Consider the following 13,706-nt stretch of genomic DNA (forward strand, 5'->3'; position numbering starts at 1 on the left):
AAAAAGATGTAAGATCCATAGTTTATCTTATACATCGTTTTTCACATCATGGGTAGAATTCACAAAATTTTATTTTATAATTACACGTTGTACAAAGTAAATTACATCGTGTGCAAATTGAATTATATCTTGTGCAAAATACACAAAATCGGTCCGGACGGTTTCTCTGTTGACTATTCCCGCCCCCAAATCCAACATTATTGCAGTGTTTAATTAACATGGCCCTTTATATGCTTAACCATCGATCTATTCACTAGTGCTATTTTCTCCAACATTCCTGCAAACCTAGCCAGACACCTTGGAGTAATGTTATGCCACTGTCGCTAATAGCAGTAATGGTGTGAATCGGCAACGTCCAACATGAACAAAAGCTTGGAAGTCGATAGAACTAAGAAATGGTTCAGCGTACTGGTATGTTTCCACTGAACAGAGGATCATCAGCTAAGGGCCCAGAACAAATTAAGGAATCAAATTTTGCTTGTCTGGATCAACAAGTTTGTATTGTGGATCTCGGCAACCAAATGAAAAAAAAAAAAAAATCATTCTAGCATTTCTTGCATGAAAGCATACTAGGTCAAGGAAAGTTTTGTGGAATTAAAAGTTTGAATCACATCAAGTCATAAAAATGTAAAAAGTGCTCATCAATAATTCTAATAAATGTATGCCACCAAGAAGCAAAAGGGATATATATACACAGGATCTGTATTGCAGATAAGACCTATCACTAACATCTGTGTTATGAAACACTTTGCTAGATTTAGTGCATTTCTTAATTTCTCTTGGAAAAAATATAATCAACTAGAAGCTGCCCTCTACTTTCCAATATACGAACCATGAATCGGCCGTTTCTCTGCAGTGTTCCACTTGCAGAGACAAAATCCGTTCTGTCTGGCCCTTCCAATCCAAAAACCGAAGATAATAATTGCCTTGGAACAAAAATTTATATTGACAGAAATAAAAAGAATTGCAGCTCTGTCAGTCCAAGTAAAAAAGGGTAACTATCTTCCTCATATTCTTAGCTTCTTGACAGGTTTCCATGAGCAGTCTGCTATCATGAAAGGCAAAGCAAATAACTTGCTGTACTTGTGAAATAATATCCATGTTACACAGCCTGCATTCATCATGACAAGTTTAGATTTAAATGCTTGCAAATTCAATACCAAAACTACAGATTTCCATCAGTGAAGCAAAAGAAGCACTGGTATGTAAAACTTCCAGTATAACTGGATAGAACTTTATTTACTGCATCCTTTTATTTGGTTATCTTTGAGAAGCCACTAGATTCTTAACATAAAGCAGTGTTACGTTTCCTAACTAAAATGCTTCTTTAGGCAAATGGAAGGGAAGACACTAACGTAACCTAGTTTGGAAGTCTATTAGATATACCAGAAAATAAAATATAAAAAATAAAAATGATAAAGATAAAAACAAATACTTGTCAGATAGGTTGAAATTAGTCCCCTTTTTCACTAGTTACAACCCTGCTTAAATCTTGGGTTACATCATAAGTTACAGTGACTTTTCAGTTTTAAGCTAAAGATGTACCCTACCCAGGATAATTGGTAATGAACTTCATAAGGTATCTATACATAATCCAGAGGCCATCCAACTATCTACATGTACTATTAGGTATCATAAGAAAAAGTTATTAGGGGAGGAATCTCAAACCATCGAGTTAATGGTAGCAGGTTGTGAAACTAGCATTCAACAAATGACATTGCTGGTATCCCCAGTTGTCTAAAGCCCCCCCCCCCCCACCCACACCCTCCCACACACACACACAAAAAATTTTTAAGGTGAGGAAAGGAAGAAGGAAGAGCAAATAACTTTCAGAAATTTGAGGCCAAGAGGAAAGGGAACCTCTGTAGGCTCCCTTGTGTACCTGCTGGCTTCTATAAGTGGAAGATGATCATTATGAGGCTTCTCTATTACATTTTGAACCTGCAAATTAAGAAAGTAATATATTAGGAATGACTTAAATAACTTATCACTCTCATTAGTCACGTAAAAGCATCTTAAATTAGTTTTGCCTGATGCATAAAGCATATGTTCACTTCCTCAGACATATATGGCGTGTTCTCATGTTTGAATAAATTTCGTCTCCATTATGTCATTGGAGAAGTGCTGGAATCCCCTCAGGAGGAACTGTATTGAGCAATTTGGCAATCAAGTTATCAACCATGACAATGATCAATAGATAACCCCTGTTCTATTCCTGACTTTTAAAGATTATAAACCCCAAGTCAGTCTAAGACCAGTAAAATTGTAGCTTTAGCATACAATCAACCATCATGGGATAGCTAAATCAAGCCTGAAACTGACAAGCTGAAGCAAACTTATTGACTTACAAACTATTTAAAAGAGGTGCTTCAATGCTCAAGCTGTACCCAGGATACTCCAGCACAGAAAAAGCCAGAGTAAATTCTCTAGTTTATCTAGTACTAACAAAAGTTCCTTACAGAGATTTTTCAGTGTCAAACTTTTGTACTTCCTGCAATTTTGGACCAACTTTTCATCCCATATTTCAATGTAATGAACCAGATGATATGAGGTGATGGTGGTCATGAAGGTAAGGCCATCAGGTGATAAGATGAAACATATGCATGTATTCTTTGCAGCTTTACAGAAAACAAGAGCCTTGATCCAGTGTAATAACCATCAAGGCGCACTCTACATGTGTGCAACAACAACAAAAGTGAAATCACCTTTTAATGACCAAATATACTAAATTATGGCAAACTTTGGCTCATACAAGGATTTGCAACCTATATCATGGCTTCCTTTTTTCCATTTTTGACATCCAGTACATCGTATTTCTGGGAGAAAATTTGTATAACATGTAGCGCTTCTTCCTAAAGAATCACAAATGAGAAAATTCAAGAGAGATCATAAAGGTGAGAGACAAAAAACATTTTTGCCTGTTGTCTCACATTGTGGCGATTCTACCAGCTTAAAAGACAACCAATTGCAAGTAAAAGAATAAATTTTTTTTATAAAAAAAAAAAGGAGAGATGAGCAAAAGCAGAAGGATAGAGAAGAAACACAGATGCCGAAAAGAAAATACTAATTAAGCAAAGACAGTAACTCTTACTTTAGCCAATAACTCCTGACTCTCAGGAGGTTGCTTTTTCAAACTTTGAGGCAATATAACAGTGAGAAGCTCTGGTTTTTCAGCACGAAGAGCACCTCTAATAACAGCAGCATTAGTTCCAGATGCTCCAGATGTGAAAATATGGTTCTTCTGGAAATAGAAACAGAAGAGCATACTAATTACACCATACTCATTCTAGCTGAAAGGACAAAAGGAATGACCAACTCAACAGCCTGAAATAGTCGACTATCATTTCATGAATTGGTTCAAGCTACAGAATACCGTTATGACCAATGCATAGCTGAGAATTTCAATAAGTTCCTGATGCATGAATCCCATATTTCTTGTCCCAAAGAACCCAATAGCCCTTGGGCCTTGTTGTTGAATTGCTAGTAACTCCTAAGAACACAAAAGAATATTCACATAAGTTGTTGTGAATCTGCAAAAGCATTGAAGATGTTAAGACATTCATATCAACCTTCCAACACAATCTAAAACCTGAAGACTCGACAAACCCGCCAGAAGTTCAATGATACCAAGAGGAAATGAGTAATTAGTTGTAATCAAGTTTGTCTCTTTATCTTTCTGATTTATTTTCTGCTCACTAAGGTGAATACTTAAAGTTGAAGCAAAAGGGCCTTTACCCAAGTAATGATTACTTGAAGTTGAATACTCAAAGTTGAAGCAAGAGGGCCTTTATCAAACTAGTGAAAGAAACTCTCTTATGTAGCCTTTCGAAAGGTACATCTATTGTGAGGATTTGCAACTTACAAACAAATGGAAATTTTGAAAACCTAAACACTGAAAGTGTAAATGCTTTGCCAATAGTTTATATTGACATCCTATCTAACCAATTCTTCTGTTGAAACGAGTCAAGTAAATTTATCCACACATAGGCATGAAAACTATCTAAGGTCATTCTGCATGCTCTCTTGCCTAAAGTAGGGCATGCTTGAAAGATTACAATGCAAAATGGTGATCCCATTAGAGGTACATGGAAAGTAAGTAACAATAAATTGTTGATACTGTTTAAGTGGTGTAAAGAAAAATTGTGGTCAAAACTCCTTGCCATCTGAACCTCATTTTGCACATTAAATATACTAAACCTGTATGTAGTCCACATCAGGGGCAGGCTTGTACTCAGACAGCAGAACTGCTCCTGACCCTTCAACAATAGATTGGGCTTGAGTTGGAATCTGAGTTTTGACCTCTTCATCAGAACCATACATTTGCACCCGATGATCATCTTCATCTCTCACGCCCTCAGAACCTTGATGTCTTTTCTCATATCCATAAAGCCACTATATCAGCACATAGAAAAGAGAGTTCCCTGGTAGTAAATCATTAGTGAAAACCAACTGATGCGTATAAAGAAATAAGAGAAGCTCAAGCTTGCAAGAATAGCATTTCTAATGAGAAATTCTCAGTTTTCAAAAGCAAAGTTGTTTGAGAAAACTTGTTAAAACCACTAAACTACAAAGAAAATTAATGCGTTCTACACCCAAGCACCCCCAGCAAAGTGCATTTGTCATGTAAGACCAATAATCGGTCACAATGTAAAGTTAGTCATTCCATTCTAGTTGCTATTAAACCATGGATCAAGTATGCCATCATGACATAACATAAGTTTGCAGCAACTGGCTCAAATATCCTTACCAGGAATAGAAAACAAAATCTCTCTTTTCAAACAGCCAACAGAATACTTGCAACTCCGGCACAAACTGCACTTATACCTAATAGTCTGACAGATAACTATCTAACAGCCCAGAGTAGCCTTGTATCTACTTCATTAAGCCACTACTTTGATCCTTCCAGCCTATAAGTTTGGACTCCAACAATCAAAACATGGAGAAGCACTAAGAGAAATAGAGAAGAAAAGCTGGACAAAAACATAGTCATTTGCGTTTGTCAATTGTCTTCCCTTCCCCCTCCTCTGGCCCCCTTCGCCTGAGAAAATAAAATGGAAAGGTGTACTAAATGTATTGCAATTGCATTTACTGCTGAAATTTCTAAAACAAAGGGGAAAGTACCAGCTTGTGAAGACATCAAGCATCTCACGGCTGAAGAATTGAGCACGTGAGTGCCCAAAAATCATTAAAACCAGTGCTCAGAGGCAGAACTAACCAAAAAAAAGGGGCCAAAATTTACGAACATTAAATCGCTTTCCTAAGCTTAGAGGAACCAGAACAAGAAAATGGAACTTCAGGTCATTCATTGCATTTAGCCATTTAAAAACAATGTAAGTGGTATTGTTCCCCTTTGGATAGAAATTTTGCATAAAAAGTAGTGCACTCATATACCACACAAATCCTGAGCAGATTGAAAATAGATATCTGTTCAGATCAATGCAGCAACACCTACCAAAGAACCTCCACCTAATTCCTAATTCATCTTTAAATCCTCAACTACAGAATTCTATGCAAGGCTAATTGACCTTCTCAGTCAACTAATTCTACCAATTAAAAGATGAATATATTTCACGCAAAAGGACCAAAAGAAATGTAGCAGAAACTTCCTCTGTTATGGAAGAAAAATAAGGATTTGTTACATTGATAAATCATAGTAAAAACATCGCTTGAGAAACAATACCAAGTTATTCAAAGGAATGCCAGGAGAAACAATAAATCTATACAAACTGACGCATGCATGACACTCAGGCATGTAGAAAATTATGGAACCGTGCCATTTGATTGCAGGGTTCCAACACAGACATTCACACAAAAATTCAGGTTTCACGAAGGAGAACAAAACAAAATCTCGGACACACAGAACCACAGCTAGAAAAACCAAGAAAAAAGTACGAACTTTAGAAAATGAAGCGGTAAAAACTACACTTGCCCAGCATTTTAAAACCCCACAAATTATCCAGAACAGAGCAAATCCAACCCATAAATTACTAAACAAATAAACGTTTTTGTTCTGCTCAAAGCATCCGAATTCCAAATCACTGAAAACTAAAATGCCATAAAGCTTCACTCAAACCCCCTCCCTCCCCAGGAACAAAAGCAAAAAGCCCTCCTTTGTTTTTTTTTCCCGCAATTCTCTTATTTCTTTTTCTTTTTCTTTTTCCTTTTTCGGCCCTCAAGAACAACGAAACGCAATAAAACTCACATTCCTTCGAACCCCATAAATGGCATGCTAGACAGATACAAACGCCATTTCCCACTTACAGCTTCACAGAAATGCAAATATCAAAATCAAGAAAGCAAAAAGAAGTCGAAAAATCCTACCTTGTTTTTGCGGAAAGAAGCCCATCTCCCACAGGAGGATGAAGAAGAGTCCAATGCAGAAAAGGGATTGTTCGGGTGGGGAAAAGGAGAGATTTTGGAAGAACCCAAAGGGGAAAAAGCACAGGCCAGTGGATAAGAATGAGGAATAGGAAACAGCAACAGCCTCAATGATAAAGATGTGGTCATCTCTCACAGTCTTCTCTCTTTATTTATTATTATTAATTTTTTTTTCTTGCTAAATTTCCTTTCTTCCTTCGATAGAACTCTTGTATATGCTCTATACTGATTCTCAAGAACTCTTTGTATTTTCGCTTGTGGCCTCCGCCTGGTTAGCCTATGCTTTGCAGCAGCAGCACAGAACTGCTGAAACGAATGCTTTGTCTGGTTTTGGGTGAAAATTTGGACGGCTTTGCGGTGGCAGGCTGGCAGCTTTTGGCTGTATGTTTTTGTTGACGAGCTATCTGCTACCACTCCCTCCCTATGACTTGTGCTGCTGCCCGCAGCCCGGCCTTTTTTTGTTTGGTTTGTTTATTCCAAGCAAGAGACTGGAGAGCCCTTTTCCCCTTTTTTTTTTTAATCCCTTTTTACCAGTGTGTGAGTGCGTGTACGTGTGGAGGAGACGATAATATACTGCTGATGATTGATGACAGTCGATAGAATGGGAAAAGGTTAGCAGCTTTTCCATTTTACTTTTCTTCATTTCTCCTACTGGCTACTACAGCACCCCCCATTATCTACGTCCCATTTGAATTGCTATTTATTTTTGGAGTTTTTTTTAGAAAAACATAATTTTAAGTTTTTGTTAAAAAATGTATATATATATTGTAGTGATTTCGTCCGTTTGAATTGCTATTTTTTAGAATTTTTATAGAAATTTTGCTATTTTATAGCTATTTAATGTATGTGAGATAAAAAATGATTGAAAAATATTTGTTTCTTCTTGAAATACTGCTGATCTTTGTTTGGGATTTACCTTCTCAACCAAAAAGTTGTCGTAAACTTTTCTTCAACATTTTTTAGGGCGCTGTTAGTGATTTAATATAAGATGAATGGTAAGACCAAAAAAAAAATTTAGCTCTAAAAAAAATCTAAATGTTGCATTGCATTTTAGTTGAAGCAAATACTAGATAAATATACACTAAACAAAACACTTAAGAGGCACCACTAATGGAGCAAAAGATCAAGATGTAAGATTACAACTATGGTAATTTCGTGATTATTTACCAACAAAATTCACTTAAAAGGTCAAAAGTAGAAAATCAATCCTTTCTTTTTTTTTTTTTCTTCAACTTTATGTTTATCTAAGAAAAAAGGGAAAAAAAACTTTATGTTTGTCTAAATAACCCATATAAATATGGTGTGTATATCTGAAAGATCTAATTGTGTTTGGATTGCATTTTCCTACTGTAGCGATTTGATATATGTGAGGGAAAAAGATGATAGGGAAATGTGATCACGGAAAATGATAATATTTTCCGACAGAAACAAGCAATCCAAACAAGGCTATATACCCATCACTTTTTCAGTAATATACATTTGATATGTTAATAAACACAGGTAAGAAGTGGCATGGCTTAGGATATATGTTTTCAATCCTGGGTTATCTTAAGAATGCCATTGAACTTCTTCATCAGACGTTTTCCTCTCTGTTTTACTTGGCCTCTAATTTGACTGGCTACTTGAGTACTTGTTTTAGCTGAAAATGCCTCCAACTTTCTAAGTTTATTAATTATTAGCACAGAAAAGTTGCATGAAGCAGACACATTTAACCATGCTTTCTCGACTTTAAAGTGGCTTATTTTACTTTGCAACTAAAGTGGTAGTCGTCTCGTGAGTTCGAGTATATATATTTTATTATAATTTTTTAATAGTAAAATTACATATATATCCCTAATATTTTATTATTTAGTAAGAAAAAAAATTTATTTGTTGTTTTTATTAGATTAATTTCCAAAAACTCAAGCTAACGAGCTGCTCACGAGTCAGAAATTCGAACTACGTTACGAGCTGACAATGCGAGTTACTTGTGAGCCAAAAATCAAACTATAACTCGCGAGCCTTGTCAACTCGAGCTTAAGCCTAGCTTTTCTTTGGTCGAGTCGAGCTCAAGCCTAATTTTCTTGACTTGTCGAGCTCGAACTTGAGCCTACCTGTTATTAAGTCAAGCTTGGGTCGATAAGTCCAAAACTCGACTCGACTCGTTTACAATCCCAGTCTTGAGAACTTTTTCCCCCTCTTTTGGAGCTAAATTATGTCCAATAAGGAACCAAACATGTTGCAGTTAAGCGGAGTCTACTCATCTAATGTAGACCTTAATGCAAGGGTGCATATTTAATTAAGTATTTCAATTGCAGATTCAACTTCCAACTATTCTGCTGCGTTAGGAAAAATGCACGTACAGGTTAATCTAGCGGCAAGTTAACTCGATTCAATTGCAACTTGTATAGCCAAGTTTCAACCAAGCAACCAGCTAAATATGAACTTGAAGCTACTAGGACAAGGTGGTCTCAGATAGAGAATTTTTTAAAAAACAAAAAAAACAATCAGATGTATAGAGAAATGCTGGCTGTGAGTACTCCATTGTCGGATATACAATTGACTGTCAACAACTGCAACCAAGAATCATCAAAGAAATTATCCAGGGCAAAATGCTTGATCATTTCTTTTTCAGCTCTCTATCATAATAAAGAAAAATCTTCTACCCAATATGGTGACCTGTTTGGTATAGCACAATTATGGTTACAACAAATATATTCTAGGCTGCACCACCACTTGAAACACCACGTTCATCATTGCTGTGAAACAAATATATTCTAGGCTGCACCACCACTTGAAACACCACGTTCATCATTGCTGTGAAAATTTAAGAGATCATCACTGTACAACCTTCAAAGTCATATGTCCCATCTCTTTTTGACACGGAACATCAAAGCAGAGGATTTGATGTCATCTTGGGGCACCTGGAGCATGAACTGAACTTTAATCTTCATGGGAGCAGTCTTAGCTTTGCCATCCTCCTCTCCAACCTAAACGCAAGGCATTAGAAAGCTCAACTCTGGCGTACCAAAGTTTCACTATGAGAAACCAAGGTGTTGATCAACAATGCCCAAAGAAGCAGAAGACAACCTAACCATACAATTATGGGCCTTTGCAATATACCATGTATCTCACGCATAAGCAAATCAACAGGAAGCTCAGTAGGCTGATGTAATGAAGCTCCTTAAACACTGGCTACTAGTGGAAACAGAAGAAAACAACGATGTGGCAAGGGTGGCGTGATATGGCATCTCGCAGTCAGCAGGAGCTAATTTTTCTAACACAACTCAAAAACATGCTGCTGATCTCATCAGTTGAAATAGAACATGTATTTCGATTTGAATTAATTTCTGCATCCTAAGCTTTTTCTCATTTGTTTTTTGGACTGTCTGACAAGAAATATACGCACAAATATAATTTAGAAGAGGTAAAATAGAAGATAAGGGACAGTTACTATTTTATTTCTGACCGATTAATAGATCAACACATTGTTCTCAAGGAAATAGAATAAGAAAATATTTCATGAAACCAATGCCCACATTCTAACCAGATGAGAAAGAAGCACAAGCACAATTTGTTTTATGTGGTAGGATATCTCCGAGGTACTAATCTGGCTCAACTTGAACGTTCACCCAACATTTTGAATGAGTAATTACACTTAGAGCCAACATTCAGACAATTAGAATGATGTTTTATGTTAAGTTAATGCATAACAATTAGCAGCCAAAGACAATGAAATTAGTGCAGAAAAATAAAACACTTACCCAAAGAGATGCCCACCCAAGTCGCACCTCTGAATCATAACCAGCTTTAAATTTCAAGTCCTTGCCAACTGTGTGTTTATACACTGTGCTCCAGTCATTTGAATCAAAATTATACCAGTAACTGTCCATGTGGAGTATCAAAATCCATAATGAGCACCAATCAAGAATTAATTCAGTTTTATTCTATTGACAACAGAGGAAGCATCAAACATAAATAATTAAGACATATAAACATAAAAGCATGATTCACGGGGATACTAATATCAATTTCTGTCACACCAAAGCATCAAAAGAAGAATAAACACATTTCTTTGTCATCACCCATTTCTATGTTCTTGTTTCGTGAGCCTTAAATTTGTGGGTACTACTTTTTCTTTAGACAGAAATACCCTTACTTTTGTGCGGACTAACAATTGTCAAGAATCAGATAAGAATTTCTACATAAGTTCCTGTTTGAACTGCACCATTTCACAATACAATCGAAAATAGGTTCCGCTTGATTGGGGTCAAAATACAGAACAATTCAAGCAGAGCCATCAATGATATACCAAGTTATCCAATAAAACATCTGTCTTTCTGTGCTTTCAATATGTCATAAATTCTGAACCATTGTGCAGCATGATCATACTTAAGTAGATTTCAGTTAAACAAGAAGTGTAAGACAAGAACGAACCAATGACACCAGCTAAGCAGAACCTTGGCCAACTAATACAGCTTTACTTCTCAAATACACCATATTCCCAAGCTAGACAATGTACTAAACCAAGAACTTTCACATAACTTGTTTTTGCACTTTCGCGATTACATACTCAAAGTTAAATGTTTTTTTCACTATATCGGTAACCATAAAAGTATCTGCTCTTTTCCTTTCTTAATAAATACTGCTGGGTATCGTGTTTAAATTCAGTTAGCATAAATGGTCTTAAGATATAAGAAGTACGGTCCATACCCACATACTAGAGAGCTAGAGAGAGAGAGAGAGAGAGAGAGAGAGATCTTACCTCAACTTGTCTGAAGGGCCAAATCTACGCTTCAAAGCAAATGATACTGTATTTGAAGGCAAAGAAATTCTTGGAATGAATGCCATTTGCTCATCCTATAATGGTACGAATAGCAAAAAACAAGTTACTATTGAACATAATATACAAATATAAGGCAGGATGTTTCAACTTATTACTAAATCAGATTTTTCCTTTTTCTAGAAGAAAATTAGTTATAGAGTTCTTCAAAATTTGTAAGAAGCTCACTGTTAAACTATCAGGTAAAGAGATACAAATGATCAGCTAAATTAGGAGAAAAAGTAGATACCCTTTCAAAATTAATAACAGGAAAATTAGAATATTTTGAGGAAACTACCTTGTAGGCATAGCGTAAACTCAAATCTTCATCCTTGTATTCTGCAGTACAAATCCCATCTAGCATTTGAGTTTTGAATATCCCACTAACAGATAACCTCCTCTTTAATTCTTCCTCTTCATCCTCCTCTTTCTCCTCAAATGAAAATTCGCCTAGTGGAAACTTAAGGGTTGCTCTAGGCTGCAGTAGCAGAAGAATGAAACTTAAATACCATAATTTTCATAGATTGATGACCAATATAAGCAAAAAAAGTCCAAGAAATCTAGCTTAACATGTATCTGTACTGTATGCCCTACAGCACAAGAATATGTGGCTCATGATATAAATTTCAGATGCAAAGCACTCTCAAACCAATCTCACCATGCCAACAGATGGAACAGTGGATGACAGCTCAAGTTTCAAACCTGGAGTGACAAGATCTGCAATCATTGACACCTCTCCTTGCTGAGCCTGCAAAGAAGTAAATAAAGGGTGTAAACAGACCAGCATAGCGCAAATGCTATATACCCCAGAAAGAAAACAAGGGAAGAAATTACAGGTATTGTGTACCGGTTGCAAAACTTCCACCTCAAATATCACGAAAAATATACATCGCACCGTAGATTGAAGCAAAAGTTAAATAAGGTGAAATCTTTAACTTCCACAGCAGTTGAAAATCCGAGCTTTGCTCACAGATTAATGCTCAAGTTGAAAGTTAACATTGCTAAATCATGGTAGTAACCAAATAGGTATATTTTTTAGTTAGACAAGGAAAAGAGGAGACTGGGATGTTGAATACAGAAAAAATGAAGCTGAACTTAGTTTATCCATCAAAGCACAGAAATACATGATCTTTACAGGCCCAAAAGAATCTCTTTCTTTATTATCTGATTCAGAGAACACAGCTTGCTTTTAGTTTCATACTTAATCATGTCACTTTTTGACTTATCACATAACTCGACTCTCAATAATTACAAGCACAAAAACAAACTTTATGACCAATTACAGGAGAATCCAAATATTGACTTCCAAACTCCTGTCCCACGAAAACAAACTGCAGAAAGCTGCAATATTGCACATTTGACCAAAAGAATATATCACAAAAGAATCTACTTTTCCACTTAAAATTCTCAAGTTCTGAGAAGCCAGTTTACAGTAACTATTAGAACTTCATCCATTTAACTCATTGCCAGAGTATGTAAAAGCAACTAGTAATAATTCCGAAATTATTCATGAGTCCTGCCCATTAGGCCTAAAATCCATGGTGAAATTATTTAAGTCAACTAATTCATGGCAACAATTCAAATTAATTCATGAAAAATGAAGCAAAATTACAGCAATACAAAAAAAAAAATGGCAGTAATATTATACTTTGACGTCATGAGTGGCTTTGAATTGAAGAGCAGGTCCAACATCAAAACCTCCGTTGACAAGGGCGTTTTTTTCCTCGATATCATAGTTAAGAGACAAGTACTTGGAAGTAAAAGCCAGCTGAGGGTCGGAGATTTCCCCCTTGCCGTCATTCTGAAACGAGAATTTCAACTTGGCCAAGCTATCCAGCAACTTGCAGGAGATCTTGTGGAAGAACACCGAGCTCTCACTGTCGTACTCGGAGGTGACCCTAATTTTCGGCCTCCGCCTGAAAAATCCACCATTTCCGCCAGCAGTCCCGACGACTGTTGGCTGTGGCGGTGGGCCTGGCGGTGGTAGGGTGGGGTATTGCGGTGGCGGCGGCAGCGGTTCCAGTGGGAAGTCGAAATCCACCATTGCTATCTGGTTCATCTGAAGGAAATTGAGATATAGGAGTGGAAGACCAGTGAGCAGAGTGGCACTGAGTGTGTGAGTGTGTGTAATTTTGTTCGTATTTAGGCGGAAATGTGGATTTGAAGGAATGATTGATGCACCTTTTTTTCTTTTTCTTTTTCTTTTTCCTTTCTTTTCTTTTTTCTTTTGAGAAATGCAATTTTATATTTTTTTTAAAGTGCAAATTAATATTAATATTCATGTGACAAAGTTTTATTTGTCCAACACATTTTTATGGAAGAATTTATTGAAGAGGACATCACCATGTTGATTAATTATAATTAATAAAGAGTGCACAACTTTTTCATAATTTATTGTATCGAAATTTTTTGCTAAATTTTTAAAGCAAAATATACACTACTACTCAATACACACACTCATAAAAAAAAAAGAAATTGCATTTGTTTTACCAATTAGGCATATACAAATGTTTGGATAAGAGATCAT

General features: G+C 36.2%; 2 protein-coding genes across 5 annotated transcripts; both read right to left on the reverse strand.

The window, feature by feature from the left end:
• Nucleotides 1–626: 626 nt before the first annotated feature.
• On the reverse strand, nucleotides 627–6,899 carry LOC140004188 (uncharacterized). Of its 4 annotated transcripts, XR_011841760.1 has the most exons (7): nucleotides 6,322–6,899; nucleotides 4,198–4,392; nucleotides 3,374–3,490; nucleotides 3,092–3,241; nucleotides 2,031–2,145; nucleotides 1,883–1,941; nucleotides 1,004–1,111 (listed from the first exon to the last, which is right to left on the reverse strand). XR_011841760.1 is itself a non-coding variant. In XM_072082835.1 (6 exons), the coding sequence occupies exons 1-6, from the start codon at nucleotides 6,505–6,507 to the stop codon at nucleotides 976–978; spliced, it is 843 nt and encodes a 280-aa protein (XP_071938936.1). In that variant the 5' UTR covers nucleotides 6,508–6,893; the 3' UTR covers nucleotides 627–975. The 4 variants fall into 4 exon arrangements, 3 of the variants coding, with proteins under 3 accessions (XP_071938936.1, XP_071938938.1, XP_071938937.1); XM_072082835.1 differs by lacking the exon at nucleotides 2,031–2,145 and having other exon boundaries at nucleotides 627–1,111; nucleotides 6,322–6,893; XM_072082837.1 differs by lacking the exon at nucleotides 2,031–2,145 and having other exon boundaries at nucleotides 627–1,111; nucleotides 4,198–4,421; nucleotides 6,322–6,889.
• A 2,056-nt stretch (nucleotides 6,900–8,955) lies between these two features.
• Nucleotides 8,956–13,334, reverse strand: LOC140037765 (outer envelope pore protein 37, chloroplastic-like). The gene is made up of 6 exons (XM_072082839.1): nucleotides 12,828–13,334; nucleotides 11,838–11,927; nucleotides 11,478–11,657; nucleotides 11,123–11,217; nucleotides 10,122–10,242; nucleotides 8,956–9,347 (listed from the first exon to the last, which is right to left on the reverse strand). The coding sequence occupies exons 1-6, from the start codon at nucleotides 13,236–13,238 to the stop codon at nucleotides 9,216–9,218; spliced, it is 1,029 nt and encodes a 342-aa protein (XP_071938940.1). The 5' UTR covers nucleotides 13,239–13,334; the 3' UTR covers nucleotides 8,956–9,215.
• Nucleotides 13,335–13,706: the final 372 nt, after the last annotated feature.

This window comes from Coffea arabica, chromosome 3c (assembly GCF_036785885.1).
Source record: "Coffea arabica cultivar ET-39 chromosome 3c, Coffea Arabica ET-39 HiFi, whole genome shotgun sequence".
In the NCBI taxonomy this organism is placed as follows: Eukaryota; Viridiplantae; Streptophyta; class Magnoliopsida; order Gentianales; family Rubiaceae; genus Coffea; species Coffea arabica.

Excerpts from the sequence above, each read along its gene's own strand:
- LOC140004188 (XM_072082835.1), bottom strand. The coding sequence starts at position 6,507 with ATGACCACATCTTTATCATTGAGGCTGTTGCTGTTTCCTATTCCTCAT. Across the intron at positions 4,393-6,321 it reads CTTCTTTCCGCAAAAACAAG|TGGCTTTATGGATATGAGAA; the intron begins GTAGGATTTTTC and ends GTGCTGATATAG. Across the intron at positions 3,491-4,197 it reads CTGATGTGGACTACATACAG|GAGTTACTAGCAATTCAACA; the intron begins GTTTAGTATATT and ends TTGTGTTCTTAG.
- LOC140037765 (XM_072082839.1), bottom strand. The coding sequence starts at position 13,238 with ATGAACCAGATAGCAATGGTGGATTTCGACTTCCCACTGGAACCGCTG. Across the intron at positions 10,243-11,122 it reads GGCCCTTCAGACAAGTTGAG|TTACTGGTATAATTTTGATT; the intron begins GTAAGATCTCTC and ends CCACATGGACAG. Across the intron at positions 9,348-10,121 it reads TTGGGTGGGCATCTCTTTGG|GTTGGAGAGGAGGATGGCAA; the intron begins GTAAGTGTTTTA and ends CCTTGCGTTTAG.